The sequence below is a fragment of the Solanum dulcamara genome, chromosome 1, assembly GCF_947179165.1.
Source record: "Solanum dulcamara chromosome 1, daSolDulc1.2, whole genome shotgun sequence".
In the NCBI taxonomy this organism is placed as follows: Eukaryota; Viridiplantae; Streptophyta; class Magnoliopsida; order Solanales; family Solanaceae; genus Solanum; species Solanum dulcamara.
Genome location: NC_077237.1, coordinates 19,336,605 through 19,352,180, shown reverse-complemented (window position 1 = coordinate 19,352,180; position 15,576 = coordinate 19,336,605). Strand labels below are relative to the sequence as shown.

The window sequence follows — 15,576 nt, the reverse complement described above, 5'->3', positions numbered from 1 at the left end:
CCCAAAAATGTATCCAAACAACATAGAGACGTGGATTGACCTTTAAAAATACTTATTTTCCACCAGTAATGCTCATAAATATTCAATTAATAAAGGTATTTTAACAACACACAAGATAAAATCACCCGAACAACATGTTAATACATATAATGAACATATAAGGAGAATATGCTCGGATTCAACCAAATGAGCATAAATGAATGACCTTTATTATTTTTGTTATCAGGATATTTATTTCCCTCGATACTTTTACCATATCTTGTCTTCTAAAGTATTTTTCAAATCTATTTTGAAAACATTTTTATTAAGATGAGAGTCTTTGAAAATAATCCCCCCACAAAGATAGAGAGGAATAAGATCTTCATACTAATTCTCTATACCCTACTTGTGAGAATACAGTTGTATTAATGAAGTAGAACTTGCTTAGGAATTTGATTTTGGAACTTAATAATTAGGTGGTTCCTCAAATAAAGAAAGCTTATTAATGAAGATTAACTAACCAATTGTTTAATACAAGAAAATCAAGCTCCTTCTCCAAGTGTGAACTCACAAATCACAATTGTGGGACATCTTGCTAGAGCAGAAATAAAAATAGTATCCGAAACAAAATCTAATTGAAAATGATGATTGAAGGGGTCACTTTCTTTATCCTTGAATAGTAGAAGAAAATCAACTATGTTTATAATACATAACTCCAATAGAAAACCCCAAACCCGAACCAATGTATCTTCTACTTTTAGTAAAGAGATTGCCAATGTTATATACTAATCAATCAAAATATTAAAAAAAATAATTAGAAATCAGATTTGTTGCCATGGACTGTCTTTCAGAGATCTTCTCTTCCAAGAAAATCAAAGATCATGATCAACAATTGATTCAGATTCCCTCCACTCCATCTCCATGCCAACCCCATAATCAAGATCTGGCCACAAATGATCCTAATTATAAAAGGAAGCGGTCGACAAGTGATCATAATGAAAGAGATTCTTTAACCAGAACCACTTCGGTTCAGAAGAAAATATTGCATAGAGATATTGAAAGACATAGAAGGCAAGAAATGGCTTATCTTTATGCTAATCTTAGATCACATCTTCCTTATGAATCTATCAAGGTGGATTTACCTACAATAATTTTATATATATATATATACTTTCCTTAATTTTTATTTCCCTATATTTGCATAAAACCTAATTATTAGATGTGTTGAGCTAATAAGACTATTCCTTTTTTTTTATTTGTTTTATGTTATAATTTTTGTTAGGGAAAGCGATCATCATCAGATCACATGAAAGAAGCAGTGAATTACATCAAACAATTAGAGAATAACATCAAAGAACTTGAAATAAAGAGAAAAAAACTTGAAAAATTGGCCTTGTGTTCTTCCAAGGAGAATAAACATTTTCACGATTATGTGACAATAAACTCATGCGACTGTGGTGTGGAGATTTTGATAAATGAAAGGCTTCCCCTCTCAAGAGTGCTTGAAGAGCTAGTGAAGAGACAACTCAATGTTGTTAGCTGTGTCTCAACCAAAGTAAATGAAAGATTACTCCATAGGATTCAACTTGAGGTATATGTTTGTATGACCATCTCATGATTCGAAAGTTTAAACTGTTAGATTGATCATACTTATATTTAACACGTACCTGATGAACGAGTTTAATGTTTTGTTTTTTTCCATAAGCTAAGTATGTGGATGGAAATAATTTGATTTTGAATCACTTTGCCAGCTACACTAGAAACTTTTCCTTCGTTTCATAGGAGATTCAACAATTTGTATATATGCAAAAAAAAAACCTTTTTAATAATAAAAAGACCTTTGCCTAGTTTGATATTTTAACTCTCTCTAGACCTTTGCCTATTCTGATATCATGTTTAATGATCACACAATTCAACATTAGCCGGGGAAAGAAACGGACGATAATCATGAGTGTGTTGGAGATATATATATGGATCATTTAGTGTCATAATCTTATCTTCTTCATAATCTGTGCAGGAGAGTGATGTTTCATGCACGTGCATGGATGGTTTGGTACAAAAGCTTGCTGAGATGATTGTGTTGGACTCTTGAGTGAAGATCTGGTTATTATCCTACTTATAGTCATGATCAATTTAATTTTAAGAAATTATTTTCTATATTTTAATAAAGATTCTTTAATTTTTCACCTTTCTTGTTCTAATAAAAGCTTAATTATCTCCGGAACCTTACCCATATTTTCATGACATTTCATCTACCTTTATGTCCTTCATAAAAGAAGTGTGTGTACAGGTAAATCTCTTTAAAATGAAATGTGAGATTTGAAAATAAAACAGATACATGCTATATAACAAGTAAAGATAAAGTGATGGTGTAAGAAGAAATTGTACTTACAATGTATATAATGTAAACTCAAAGGAAATAAAATTAGCAGTTAAAGCTTAGTTTTATGAATTCATATAAAGATAGGTAAATTAAATTCCTAATGTTGTGAAAATTTACAAGGTAATAGAGTCATATGATGAATGTTCTAGAATGTTGGAGATACCATCTTATTATGATGTTTGATTCAAGTAAAACTTGTGATATTTGATCTTCATCACTTCATATGTTTGTGAATGTTTCATCAAAATGTTCCTATGAGTTATATCAAAATTTTCTTTTTAATAAAGCTGCCTAGATTGGTTCTGGGAGGTGTTATATTAGCAGAAAGGTGCATGCATGTATGTTGAATCTTCAAGCAATCAATATACATGCATAAGATTGAATAAGTTATGCGACAGTTCTAAATGTTTCTTATATGATAGTAGGTTAGTTATTTTTTTCATGAAAATATCAACTAATGACTATCACAAAAATTTACATGTAGTTATCTTATAAGTAATATGCTAATTGTGTAAATACTTTTACAGTACTCCATATATTTTCTTTTATTTGGTGGCAATGAGAACGCTTAGATGGATGTGTGGACACTAGAAGAGATAAGATTAAGAACAAGGATGTTAAATATAAAGTATGAGATTTACTTTTGTGGTGGACAAAATGTGAAAAGCGAGACTGATATGATTGGAGCATGGATAAAGGAGGAACAAAGGTGTTCCAATGAGGAGGTGCGAGTGGTTTGCAATACTGATAATAGGTCTAGTAGAGGGTAGAAGTAGACCAAGGAAGAATTTGAGAGATGTGGTACTTAGATATGACATGATACATCTCCAACTCACTGATGACATAACCTAAGATAGGAGAGCATGAAGGTCGAGGATATATTAAGGTTGATGGTTAGATGGTTAGTAGTAATAGGAAAAAATATCTCCCTAAAAATTTATGTACATATTTAACACTAAAGGATAAAATTATATAAATAAAAATATAAATTAAGAGCGTAGGGTTATATAGGGTGGGTATAATTTTATTTTTTAAAAAATAAATAAAAATGAGAATGTTTTTTAGGAAGGAGTGGGGGAGGGGGTGAAGTATGAATTTTTTAAAAAAATTTTACAAAAAAATTTTAAAAATAAAAGGATGGGGACTGTGTGTTTGGGGGGAGGGGGGAAGGGGGCGGTGGTGAAGTGCTTGAGTAAAATATTTAAAAAAAATATTTTTTTAAAAAAGTAATTTCTTTTTTGGGGGGATAGAAATATTTTAGTCATTAACTTTTAACTAATATTAATAGTTTATATAATTTTTGTCAATGTGGAATATTTTATCCACGTAGAATGTCATGTGACAAGGCTTTTTAAAAAAAAATAGAGAGAGTAGATAAAGTGTATTATACACATCACTGAGATGTGTTTCTCAGACTAATAAGTGATAGCTTAGGTATGAAACTCACACTTTCAATAGTTTAGGTATGAAACTAAAAAAAAAGGATAATTTAAGTGTGTTTTTGACAATTGTATGATGGTAATAAAATATTTTTATTTTAAAACAAATACTTGATGAAAATACCTTTTCTTCTCACGCAAATGAAAAAAGATGTTTAGCTTTTTTGTCTACCTCCTTTACTTATCAAAGATTTTGTTAACATTGCAGATGAAACTCTCTTACCTCTTTCACATTGTGGGTCTATGTCTTCATTCTAGATTCTTCATGATAAATGTCATTTTCCTCCTAAAAAGAAAATTCTCTCAATCGCTGGCAACTAACCATCTTCATTTCATCTTTTCTTCTATTGAGTGTCTTATCCACGATCAACACACGGGAAGGATTCTTGGCCGGTTGAAAAATATTTTGTTGGGTTTAATTGATAAGTTGAATGGGAAATTGAGGGAAAAAAAGTGGAGGGAAAAATGAGTTGTTCCTTCTTGCTTTATGAAATAAGTATTTGTCTCACATAGGTGGTGGAAAGAAAAAGTCTCCTACTTAAAAGTAGAATCACTCATTCATGTTGCTAAAGGGTTAAGAAGAGGGTCTCCCCTCGCGTCGTCGCTCGCTCGACTTCGGCTACGGCTTCGGATTTGGTCAAATGATTTGATTGATAATCTTTTTGGACCAAATTTACTTTAATTTTTTAATTAATTATTATTAATTTAATTAATTAATTAAAAAAATCTGACCCGTGACCCGACCCCGTTTCTTTCTTTTCCGGATTAATTTAAAATATTTCCCAACCGATTTTTCCAACGGAATTTTTTGAAAGGTTGCAACCTTTTCTGAAAAGTTGCAAACCTTTTCCCAACAGGCATAATTTTTCAGAAAGGTTGCAACCTTTTCTGAAAAGCTGCAAACAGATTATATATTACTGTTAATAATCAGAATTGTTCCATACGAAAATTTCTGGAAAAAAATCTTCTTCTTCTTCTCTGCACTTCCTAAAACTCGTGTGTTATACTGCCTTCAAGTGGTTCGCAGTCACCATAATTTATTGTACCACTATTCTGGTGAGTAAATCGTTCTATCATGGGAGGAAAGATTCCAAAACCTCGGGTACTTTGAGGGGAATAATTACCTTAAAGAAACACTGTGCATTCAGTGGGCTCGATTTTTTGTTCTTACATAATTTTTTTCTGACACTTTTCTTATTTTCAGTTTCTGTCTTTTATTTTCAGAAACTATTATTACTGTTTTAATATTTTACAATACAGTTTACTAACAGCTTTATTATACGGATATTCTTCTATACATTCCTTTTTTTTAGCTTCTTCATTAGGATAAGGAATGGGAACCGCCGTCGCCTAGATATACACAACACACAGTGCAAGGCTTCTTCCACTATCTAGGATATATTCGTGCATTTCATTCAGATGGGTTGAACAATCATTCCTGCATTTCATTTAGATGGGTTGAACAATACATGTGATTGTTTATAGTTGGCAATGGTATGCTCATGGGTTAAACATAAGAACCATATTGTGCCTTTATTTGGATTGATCCATTCGTAGTGTCCACATGTGATTTGACCTACGATTGATTTAAGAATTGCAATGAAATACCTAAAAAAAATAAAAAGTCGTGGTCAGGAAGGTTAGAGTAGCCAAAGCTGTGGAATTTTAATTTTATACCTTGGATAAATTCATTTTGTTATTAATAGACTAGGAAGGAGGAAACGAATAATTGAAAAAAAGGCAATCAATTAGGTATTCGTCAAAATTTTATTTATTCAATGACCATAATTAAATGGGGATATATAGCTCAAAGACGTAGAACAAAAAATCGTTTATTTTTATCAAGCTTTCGAGGGGATAAATCACATGGTTGCGGGTGAATCTATCTATTTTGTTTTATTATTTATCAGGGTAATAAAGAAAAAGATAAGAGTTCCTATATATTATGTTTGGGTTGGGTATAAATATTTATTAGAAAAATCACTTAATCAGTTTAGTTTCTTTTTAAGTAAAAAAATACATCAATCCAAGCCGTAAACACAATTACCATTACTTTAAAACAAACAAAAATTGCCAAAATTTTGGTGTGATGAAATAATATTTTCGCTCAAACTTGAGAGTTTCGATTGTGACAAAGAAAAGTAAGTTTGCCAAACACTTGAGAGAAATCGATCTTCTTTGGCCAACTATATATAATTTGAATATAATTTTTTTTAGTATGACGTTTAATCTCATATATTTTATTTATCGTTTTTATGTGTTATATTTCATCAATATCTTAATATATGAATAGATTGTGGGTCAGTAAATGGCTTTAAGATGTTAGAGACACTAACAAACGTATGATTTTGTTTGTGATTTACATTAGAATATTCAAAAGAAGATATCCCAACCAAAATTTGGGATATGTCTAAAATGAAAAGTCCATTTGAGGTCACGGGCAACAGCTTCAGATTCTGTTGGGGGTCCTCATGTTCCTAATGAATCCCACAAAAACTGGTCTATCTAATTATTCCTTCTGCTCCAATTTACGTACAACTTTTTTTAAAAGAATAAAATCGTTCCCAAAAAAAGCATCTATATATATATATATACGGTTTTAGGCCATTAGATGGGGTTTTCGGGAATTTAATAATTTTTGCACTAATTTTTGTATTTGTATAGAAAAATTCAAATAAATATATAAGAAAAATAACTTGGGAACTGACTAACATAATGTGTTGTTTGATCTAGTGGCAGAAAATGAACTTTTTAAGCTCAACTATCCTTTTGGTCAAGGGTTTGAATTCCTTTGTCACCATATAGACCTTTATTTTGTCTCTTTTTATTTTTTAATTTGAGATAGTGAAAACCCACAAACACCAATTCTGGATCTGCCTCTCTCTTTCTCTCTTTTATATATATATATATATATATATATATATATATATATATATATATATATATATATATATATATATAGATAGATAGATAGATATATTGGGGAGAGGTGATCATACAGGACATGGCGCATTTACGGCTTACCGAGGACATGACCCTAGATAGGAGGGTGTGGAGGACACACATTAGGGTAGAAGGCTAGTACATAGTGGTTTTATTCTCCCTTATTCGTAGGCGTATTAACGCACTATGATTTCTTGTACTCTGATGTATGTTATTTATGGTATTTATGTTATTATCTAATAATAATATCTACTGTTTTTTTGTGCTTTGATTATACTATTGTTTGGACCGTTTTCGTCATCTACTTATTTACTCTAATATTCTTGTCTGACCTTTTTCTATGCTTTTATTGAGCCGAGGGTCTTTCGGAAACAGCCGTCCTACATTGGTAGGAGTCAGGTCTGCGTACACTCTACCCTCCCCAGACCCCATGATGTGGGATTTCACTGGGTTGTTGTTGTTGTTGTTGTAGATAGATAGATAGATAGATAAATAGATAGATGAAACAAGTCAATCATATAAATAATTTAATTTTAAATATATCATTTTACTTATAATGATTTGCTTTTATGGTTACAGAAATGCTATGACTTATGATAGAGCAAAAAAGTTTTAAAAGTTTTTTCAGAACCTATCTATATATAAGTGCAAAATTAGATATTTTAATCTAATTAAACAAGAACAAGAAGGTTAAGGAATGTAAGTGTGAACGAATTATTATTTATGATAAAGCTTCTAACAAGGAATCTAAAGGCTAGAGTTCAAGGAATTGTTTCCCCCCTATACTTTGAATCACTAAACTATAGTATTATTGGGTTATTTCATGATTATAAATTGTTGGTTGAATTGAAAGAAGGCATGAATGATGTCAAGTGGGTTGGTGGAGAATAGGTTTGGGGAAATTTAAATATCCCACGTGGTTTTATATATATATGATGAATACCAACACACGGAAAACGAAACCTTAACATGAAAACCGTATCAGCTGAATATAAAAAGTTCATATTAAAGTATACTGAGTTTATATATTTAACTATTTATAATATGTAAATTACTTTTTTATTTAAATGATGTTATCTGCTAATAAGTATGAGTTGATAAATTACAAAAACTAGTGGGTTATTTGGGATGAGCTAGTCTAACAAAGCAACAGAATATTATTTGTGAATAATTAAAATATATTACAAACCGACTCGAACATCACCTATATGGTGAGTATTGAAAATACAATGGCAATGCCAATGTTTTTTTTTTCTTTTTCTGTGAAATTTTATATAAAATAGTAAATAATAAGTCGTAGTGAATTTTAATCAATGGTGAGAAGATATATTGTCACAATCGGAAGTTAAAGTCTGAATGATATTATAGAAATCAAAACCAAATGTCAATTATTGAATCCAAATGGAAATCATCTGGCATAACATAAAACTGAACATCTATTGTCTATTTGAAAGCCTCTACTAAGATGAGTTCCTAGGACAAGCTCCTAGCTAACTCTAACTGATTCAAACTAAACGAATAAGTAACTGAAATAAACATAGGGGTTATCTGTCAAGCCCCGGGAGGGTACCCTAGACGTGACCGGCATTCGAAAGCCATTTCTGGCCTTCAAGCGAACCACCTGATTCAGTCACACTATCATTCTATCACATTCACTCAATGGAGGACTCCATCCTAAACATATCATTTCATATTAGAGGGGCCGAAGGCCAAACACTATCAACCCAACAGTCCAACCTCCCCACACTCTAGTCTATGAAGCCTCTATCAAAGTCTAGGAGGTGCCAATGACAAGCCCATGGCTACCAACATTCAAAATAAAGGAAACGACAACAAAACTATACAAGAAAGCTCAACATCCTCCGAAAACTAGGAGGACTCACCAACTAGCTGGGAGTGTATGTGGATCTTCAACGGAGTGCCGGTTGATGATCTCTAGTACCTGTCTCTGCATCATTAAACGATGCAGGCCAAATGGCGTCAGTATATGGAATGTACGAGTATGTAAAATGGCCGAATGAAATAATATCAGAAGGAACCAAATCAACTCGGGAACTTTAACTCGGAAAGGAATACAACTCAACAAGCGTCCTAAGTCTAAACAAGAATATAGCTTAGACGGGACCAAATTATATACAATCAACTCAATCAGACTCGGAGTACTACCAAGACCTATGTGGGAGTTTCTCTTATTCGATAACCATCACTTATGAGCCAATGAAAGTACAACAAGCCAACGTTGTTGCCGCGTCCGTTCAGACTTTGCCAGAGTATGAACGAATCAACCAATCATGGATCCAATCTAACCAAGTCCTATAATGTCAGGACAATAATTTTAGGGAAACATCCGACTTTAACGGTTCAATCCCCTCCTACATTTGGCGACGTAGTTATTGGGTTCGAGTATGGACTGTACTCTTGCCCAATTCAGTGCTCGATACTCCTCCCAAGACTCAATGCTCATAAAACTCCATCTAATCAACTTAATTAAATCATATCGACAAGTCTCATTCCAACCTTGTCAACTCATCAACTCTATCACAATCACACATCTCATAATCATATCTTTCAAGAGTAATTTCAAATGCACATTTATAGCAACATGTAAACATAACCAATCATTTTCTCTATCCATTTAATCAATTTTTTTTGAGACTCATCACAACTTCGAAGCTTTAAATCAACAATTCAAGATAAGCAACATTTTAAAGAAAAATAACATCCTTTGTCATATTCCACATAGTTAAGAAAATCAATAAAGCATATTTAACAACTCATCTTCATCAACTCACACTCACACAAAGGCTCTTTTTAGAAGTTTCTTGACTCAACCTCATCAACATAGCAAGAATCAATTTAATAGATGTCAAGATTCAATTGAACATGACCCTAGCAAGAAACTCCATTCCTATAGACATTTATCCTCAAAGAAGGTATAGGGCACATGGGTGGACTCAACCCATGTTTTGAATGGACTTACATACCTTAGTGAAGACTTGAAGAAAACCTTGTTGTTGGGTCTTCAATGGGAAGTTTGAAGTCTTGAAGCTCTTGGAACAAATCCTTGTTAAAAATGGAGAAGAAGAAGAAGAGAGGATTTTCTAGGGCTTTTCTAGAGAGAGAGAGAGGCTGAAAAATATGCTCCCAAAATGCTCAAGGATGATACATATATAATTTGGGACAATTCCCAAATTGCCCCTTCTTAAAAGTTCTGAAAAATAGGCTAAAACGCTCCTGGCGTGATAGTGGCGCGTCGTGCCATTGCAGCGTCAGGTCGATTATGCCTAAAAACCTACACATTTGTTAGTGGAGTGCCGCGCCAAGGACCAAACTACTGAGGTACATTCTTGGCGCGATAGAGGCACGTCGCGCCCTTACAGCGCCAAGGCCATATTTTTTGGGTTCTGGAAATTTGGCTAGAAAAATCCTGCACATTTCGTAGTGGCGCGCCGCGCCAGGGACCAAACTACTAAGGCATGTTCCTGGCGCGATAGTGGTGCGTCGTACCACTGTGGCGCCAAGCCCAATTTTCCAGCAATTGCAACCCAGGCCTGAGATCCCTGCCGTGCTAGTTCGTCTTAGGATCGTCATATATTTTGACTCTGAACTTCAAAAATTACATTCTTGGTGGCGTTGGAAAGAAGACTTGACGACCTTTAATTTAATAGGTCGTGGGCCACCCATATTGCCGTCTTTCAAAAGATAGGGTCATTATAAGTCGATCCCTTATACGAACTCATCCTAAAACTTAGCCACGACGGATCTTTTGGACTTAGCTTGGTCCTAGGGGTCCTTCATGAACCCACATCACTTCTAACGCTGCTCAATTTCTCAAAGACTTATCTTAACTCATGCATATGCTCCACAATACTTGAGTTTGACCCTACCCATATACAAGAAGGGTCCGAATCTTAGGGAAAATATTTGAGGGGTGTTACATTATCTCCCCCTTGGGGTCATTCATCCTCGAATGACGAGTAACCAGGAATGGACATGGGGTACAAATCACAATCAAAATTCAGTCATTCAACCAAATCAAATCCTCAAACAAAGTACCAATCAAACTCATAATGCGTTAACAAATTCAAGTCAAGGAAATGGGCATTACCTTCAACATTTTCATCGGTAGGCACGAATAGATGGTGATATTTAGATTTCATGTCTTCCTCTGCTTCCAATGTGGCTTCCTCAAAAAATTGGTTTCTCCACAGGACTTTAACTGAGGCGATCTCTTTGTTTCTCAATTTACGAATTTGGCGATTAAGAATTTGGATCGGAACCTCTTCATAGGATAAGATATCCTTAACTCTAATACTATCAATGGGGACTAACAATAAGGGATCTCCTAAGCACTTTTTCAACATCGAAACGTGAAACGCTGGATGAATAGAGGCTAGCTCTGAGGGTAACTCCAACTCATAGGCAACATTCCCAATCTGCCTCGAAATCTGGTAAGGACCGATATATCGAGGACTAAGCTTCCCCTTTCTTCCAAACAACATGATGCCCTTCATGGGTGACACTTTCAAGTATACCCAATCACCCACTTCAAACTCTAAGTCTCCCCTACTCACGTCGGTGTAAGATTTTTGGCGGCTTTGGGCTGTCTTTAGCCTATCTTAAATGACTCTCACCTTTTCCATGGCTTGGTGAATAAAATCGGGCCCAATCAACTCGACTTCACTAACTTCAAACCACCCAATTGGCGATCTACACCTCCTCCCATACAAAGCTTCATAAGGAGCCATTTGAATGCTTGCATGATAGCTATTATTATATGCAAACTCTATAAGAGGTAAGTGATCATCCCAATTTCCTTTGAAGTCAAGCATACATGCCCTCAACATATCTTCCAATGTTTGGATGGTGCGCTCTTCTTGGCCATCTATCTGGGGATGAAAAGCCGTACTCAAGTTCACCTTCGAACCCAGTCCCTTCTAGAAGGATTTCCAAAATTGGGAAGTGAATTGAGCTACTCTGTCTGAGATGATAGACAAGGGAACCCCATGCAATCTGACGATCTCTTGAATGTGTAATTTTGCATAATCTTCTGCGGTGTCAGTAGTCTTAACTACCAAGAAGTGAGCTGATTTTGTCATTCTATCCACAATCACCCAAATCAATTCATGTTGTTTTCGGGACCTCGACAAACCCATAATAAAGTCCATGTTGATCATCTCCCACTTCCATTCCGGAATTTCTATGTTTTGGGCTAAACCACATGGCCTTTGATGCTCAACTTTTACCTGTTGGCAATTCAGGCACTTGGAAATAAATTCCGTAATATCTCTCTTCATCCCACTCCACCAATAGATTTTTCTTAAGTCATGATACATTTTTGTAGAGTCGGGATGAATAGAGTACCTAGAACTGTGCGCTTCGGCCATAATCCTCTCTCGAACATTATTGACATCAGGTACACACAATCTATTTTGATACCTCAACACACCATCCCTCCCTTTGGTAAAAACTATTACCTCTTATTTGTGAACAACTCCCTTCAATTGGAGAAGGATGGGATCTTGGTCTTATTTCTCCTTTACCTCTGCCACAAGTGAGGATGTAGACCCATCCTGAACGGTAACTCCGCCTTCATTGTTCTCTTCTAGATGAACTCCCAATCGGGCTAATCTATGTACTTCCTTCGCCAATTCTCTCCTTCCCTCCTCCACATAGGCAGTGCTACCCATAGACAACTTGCTAAGAGCATCAGCAACAACATTAGCTTTAGCTGGATGGTAGAGGATGCTCATGTTGCAGTCCTTGAGTAGCTCGAGCCATTTCCGTTGCCTCAGGTTAAGTTCCTTCTAGCTGAAGACATATTGTAAGCTCTCGTGATCGGTGAATACATCAACATGCACTCCATATAAGTAGTGGCGCCAAATTTTAAGCACAAACACCATAGCCGCCAGCTCAAGGTCATGGTTTGGGTAATTCCTCTCATGAACCTCAATCTATCTTGAAGCATAGGCTATCACCTTACCCCTCTGCATCAACACACAACCCAAACCAATTCTAGATGCATCATAATAGATCGCAAAGCCCTCTGTTCCATCAGGCAAAGTCAGGACAGGAGCAGTGGTTAGCTTGGTCTTCAATTTCTAGAAACTCTCCTCACAAGCATCGGACCATTGGAACTTAGCCTACTTTTAGGTCAGCTTAGTCAATAGTGATGATATGGATGAGAATCCCTCTACAAACCTTCGATAATAGCCGGCCAAACCCAAGAAGCTTCTTATCTCCGTAGGGGATGTGGGTCTGGGCCAATTCTTCACCGCTTTAATCTTCTGAGTGTCAACCTGAATACTATCTCCAGATACAATGTGGCCTAGGAAGGCCACTGATGCAAGCCAAAATTCATATTTGGAGAACTTTGCATACAATACCTGGTGCCTCAAAGTTTGTAGGACGACTCTAATATGATGGGCGTGCTCCTCCTCATTCTTGGAGTAAACCAAGATATTATCTATGAATACAATTACAAATATATCAAGATATGGTTTAAACACCCGGTTCATGAGATCCATAAAAGCTGCGGGGGCATTAGTCAACCCAAAGGACATGACCAAAAATTCAAAGTGGCCATAATGAGTCCGAAAAGCGGTCTTTTGAATATCACCTTCCCTCACCTTCAACTGATGGTAGCCGGATCTCAGGTCTATCTTTGAGAAATAAGTTGCACCCTGAAGTTGATCAAATAAGTTATCTATTCTGGGAAGAGGGTATTTATTCTTTATGGTGACCTTATTTAGCTGTCTGTAATCGATGCACATTCTAAGGGACCCATTTTTCTTCCGCACAAATAGGACAGGAGCACCCCATGGTGAGACACTCGGCCTAATGAATCCCTTATCTAACAAGTCCTTCAATTGCTCCTTCAACTCTTTCAACTCAGTCGGAGCCATTCTATATGGAGGAATTGAGATAGGTTGGGTATCAGGAAGAACATCAATCCCAAAGTCGATCTCCCTATTTGGAGGGACTCCAGGAAGATCTTTGGGAAAGACATCAGGAAACTCGTTGACAATCGGGACCGACTCGAGGGATGGAGACTCAACATTGTCATCTTTCACTCAGATAATGTGATAGATACACCCTTTTGAGATTAGCTTCCTGGCCCTAAGGTAAGAAATAAACTTACCCTTAGGCACGACAGGACTTCCCTTCCATTCTATGACGGCCTTATTCGGGAATTTGAACTTAACAATCCGGGTCCTACAATCAATAGAGGCATAACAGATGTAAAGCCAGTCCATGCCAAGGATCACATCAAAATCAACCATGTCCAACTCAACTAAGTCGGCCAAGGTATTCCTGTGATGAATTGACACAGTGCAATCCCTATAGACTCTCTCAGCTAAAACAGAATCACCGACAGGAGTAGCTACACTGAAAGGCTCAAGAAGACATTCAAGAACTTTATTGAATTTACTAGCCACGTAAGGAGTCACAAAAGATAGTGTGGCACCCGGGTCCATCAAAACATAAAAATCTAGAGAAGAGACTCGAATCATACCCGTCACGACATTTGGAGAGTTCTCCTGATCTTGACGACTACCCATGGCATATAGGCGGTTTGTTCCTCCACTCATACCCGAAGTAGTGCCCCTCTGATTACCCCTAGCTGGTGGTGCGGTGGTAAAGAACTGAGCTCTGTCTCCCCATGCTGGACACTCTCTCTGAAAATGGTCTCTTTGGCCACACTTATAACAACCAGCCCTTCTCGCTCTGCACTCTCCCAAGTGGAGCTTACCACACTTGACGCATAGTGGCTTCCCTTGCGAGCCTTGACCCACGCTAGCTTGGGATTGAGAACCTTGGGGTTTGAAATTCTGGCAACTCTGTCCTTGTCGATCATACCTGTTCTGCGGCATAGGTGCATTGGCAGTGGATGAGGCATAGTTGGAAGGCCTCTTCTAGAAGAAGGACCTGTTGCCCTTGTTTTGCCTCTATTCATTCTCATGGCCCGCTGATTTTACCTTCTTGCTCAGGTGCTCCTCTCTGTCTTTTCTCTTCTTATCCTCCACCTGTTGAGCATACACCATTAATCTGGAAATATCCATATCTGAGATCAACAATGCTGCTTTGCATTCTTTCTTTACATGCCTCCCTAACTCGGAGATGAACTTCCTCATCTTTGACCTCACATCTGGGATCATTTCTAGAGTATACCTGGATAGCTGGATAAACTTCAGGCCATACTCCTTAACTGTCATACCTTCCTGTTTCAGATTCACAAATTCCTCCACTTTCGCTTCCCTCAATTCTTGGGGAAAGAAGTGGTCAAGAAAGGCTCCCTCAAATTTATCCCACCTAGTAGGTTCAATATCCTCACCTCTACCTTGTTCCCATTGGTTATACCAGATGTTTGCCACATCCTTTAGCTGATACAACACCATCTCAACCCTCTTAATCTCTGTAGCATGCATAGCTTTCAGAATTTTCCACATCTCATCAATAAAGGTTTGGGGGTCTTCATCAACCTTAGAACCCGTGAATGCCGACAAATTCATTCTCAGAAAGTCTCTAATTCTAGTGGCAGCAGATGGCTCTTGAGAACTAGAGCTAAGAGTGGGCAAACTCTGATTACCATTTCGGGCAGCCACTAATTGAGTGAGCATTGCAATTGCCCCTCGAAATTCTGCCTCTGATATGGGTGCAGGTGGAGAAGAAGGCACTTGGGGTGCCTTCGCATATCTCGCAGGTCGGCCTCTAGCCCTTGCTGGGCGTACCTCTAATTGGGGCATCTCGGCGTTATCAACATTTCTCTGGCTAGCCGTACGTTTAGAAGGCATTATCTGTAACATATAAACGCATGAATTAGAAAGGAGT

General features: G+C 36.5%; 1 protein-coding gene across 1 annotated transcript; it reads left to right on the top strand.

Annotated features, from left to right (window-relative positions):
* The first annotated feature begins 814 nt into the window (after nt 1-814).
* Nucleotides 815-2,071, top strand: LOC129887522 (transcription factor bHLH118-like). The gene is made up of 3 exons (XM_055962644.1): nt 815-1,111; nt 1,262-1,570; nt 1,997-2,071. Exons 1-3 carry the CDS (start codon nt 815-817, stop codon nt 2,069-2,071), a joined length of 681 nt encoding a protein of 226 aa, XP_055818619.1.
* Nucleotides 2,072-15,576: the final 13,505 nt, after the last annotated feature.

Bases quoted from the DNA above. Each gene is read 5' to 3' on its own strand.
- LOC129887522 (XM_055962644.1), top strand. From the start codon at position 815: ATGGACTGTCTTTCAGAGATCTTCTCTTCCAAGAAAATCAAAGATCAT. The intron at 1,112-1,261 runs GTGGATTTACCT...AATTTTTGTTAG, and splicing joins TTCCTTATGAATCTATCAAG to GGAAAGCGATCATCATCAGA. The intron at 1,571-1,996 runs GTATATGTTTGT...TAATCTGTGCAG, and splicing joins TCCATAGGATTCAACTTGAG to GAGAGTGATGTTTCATGCAC.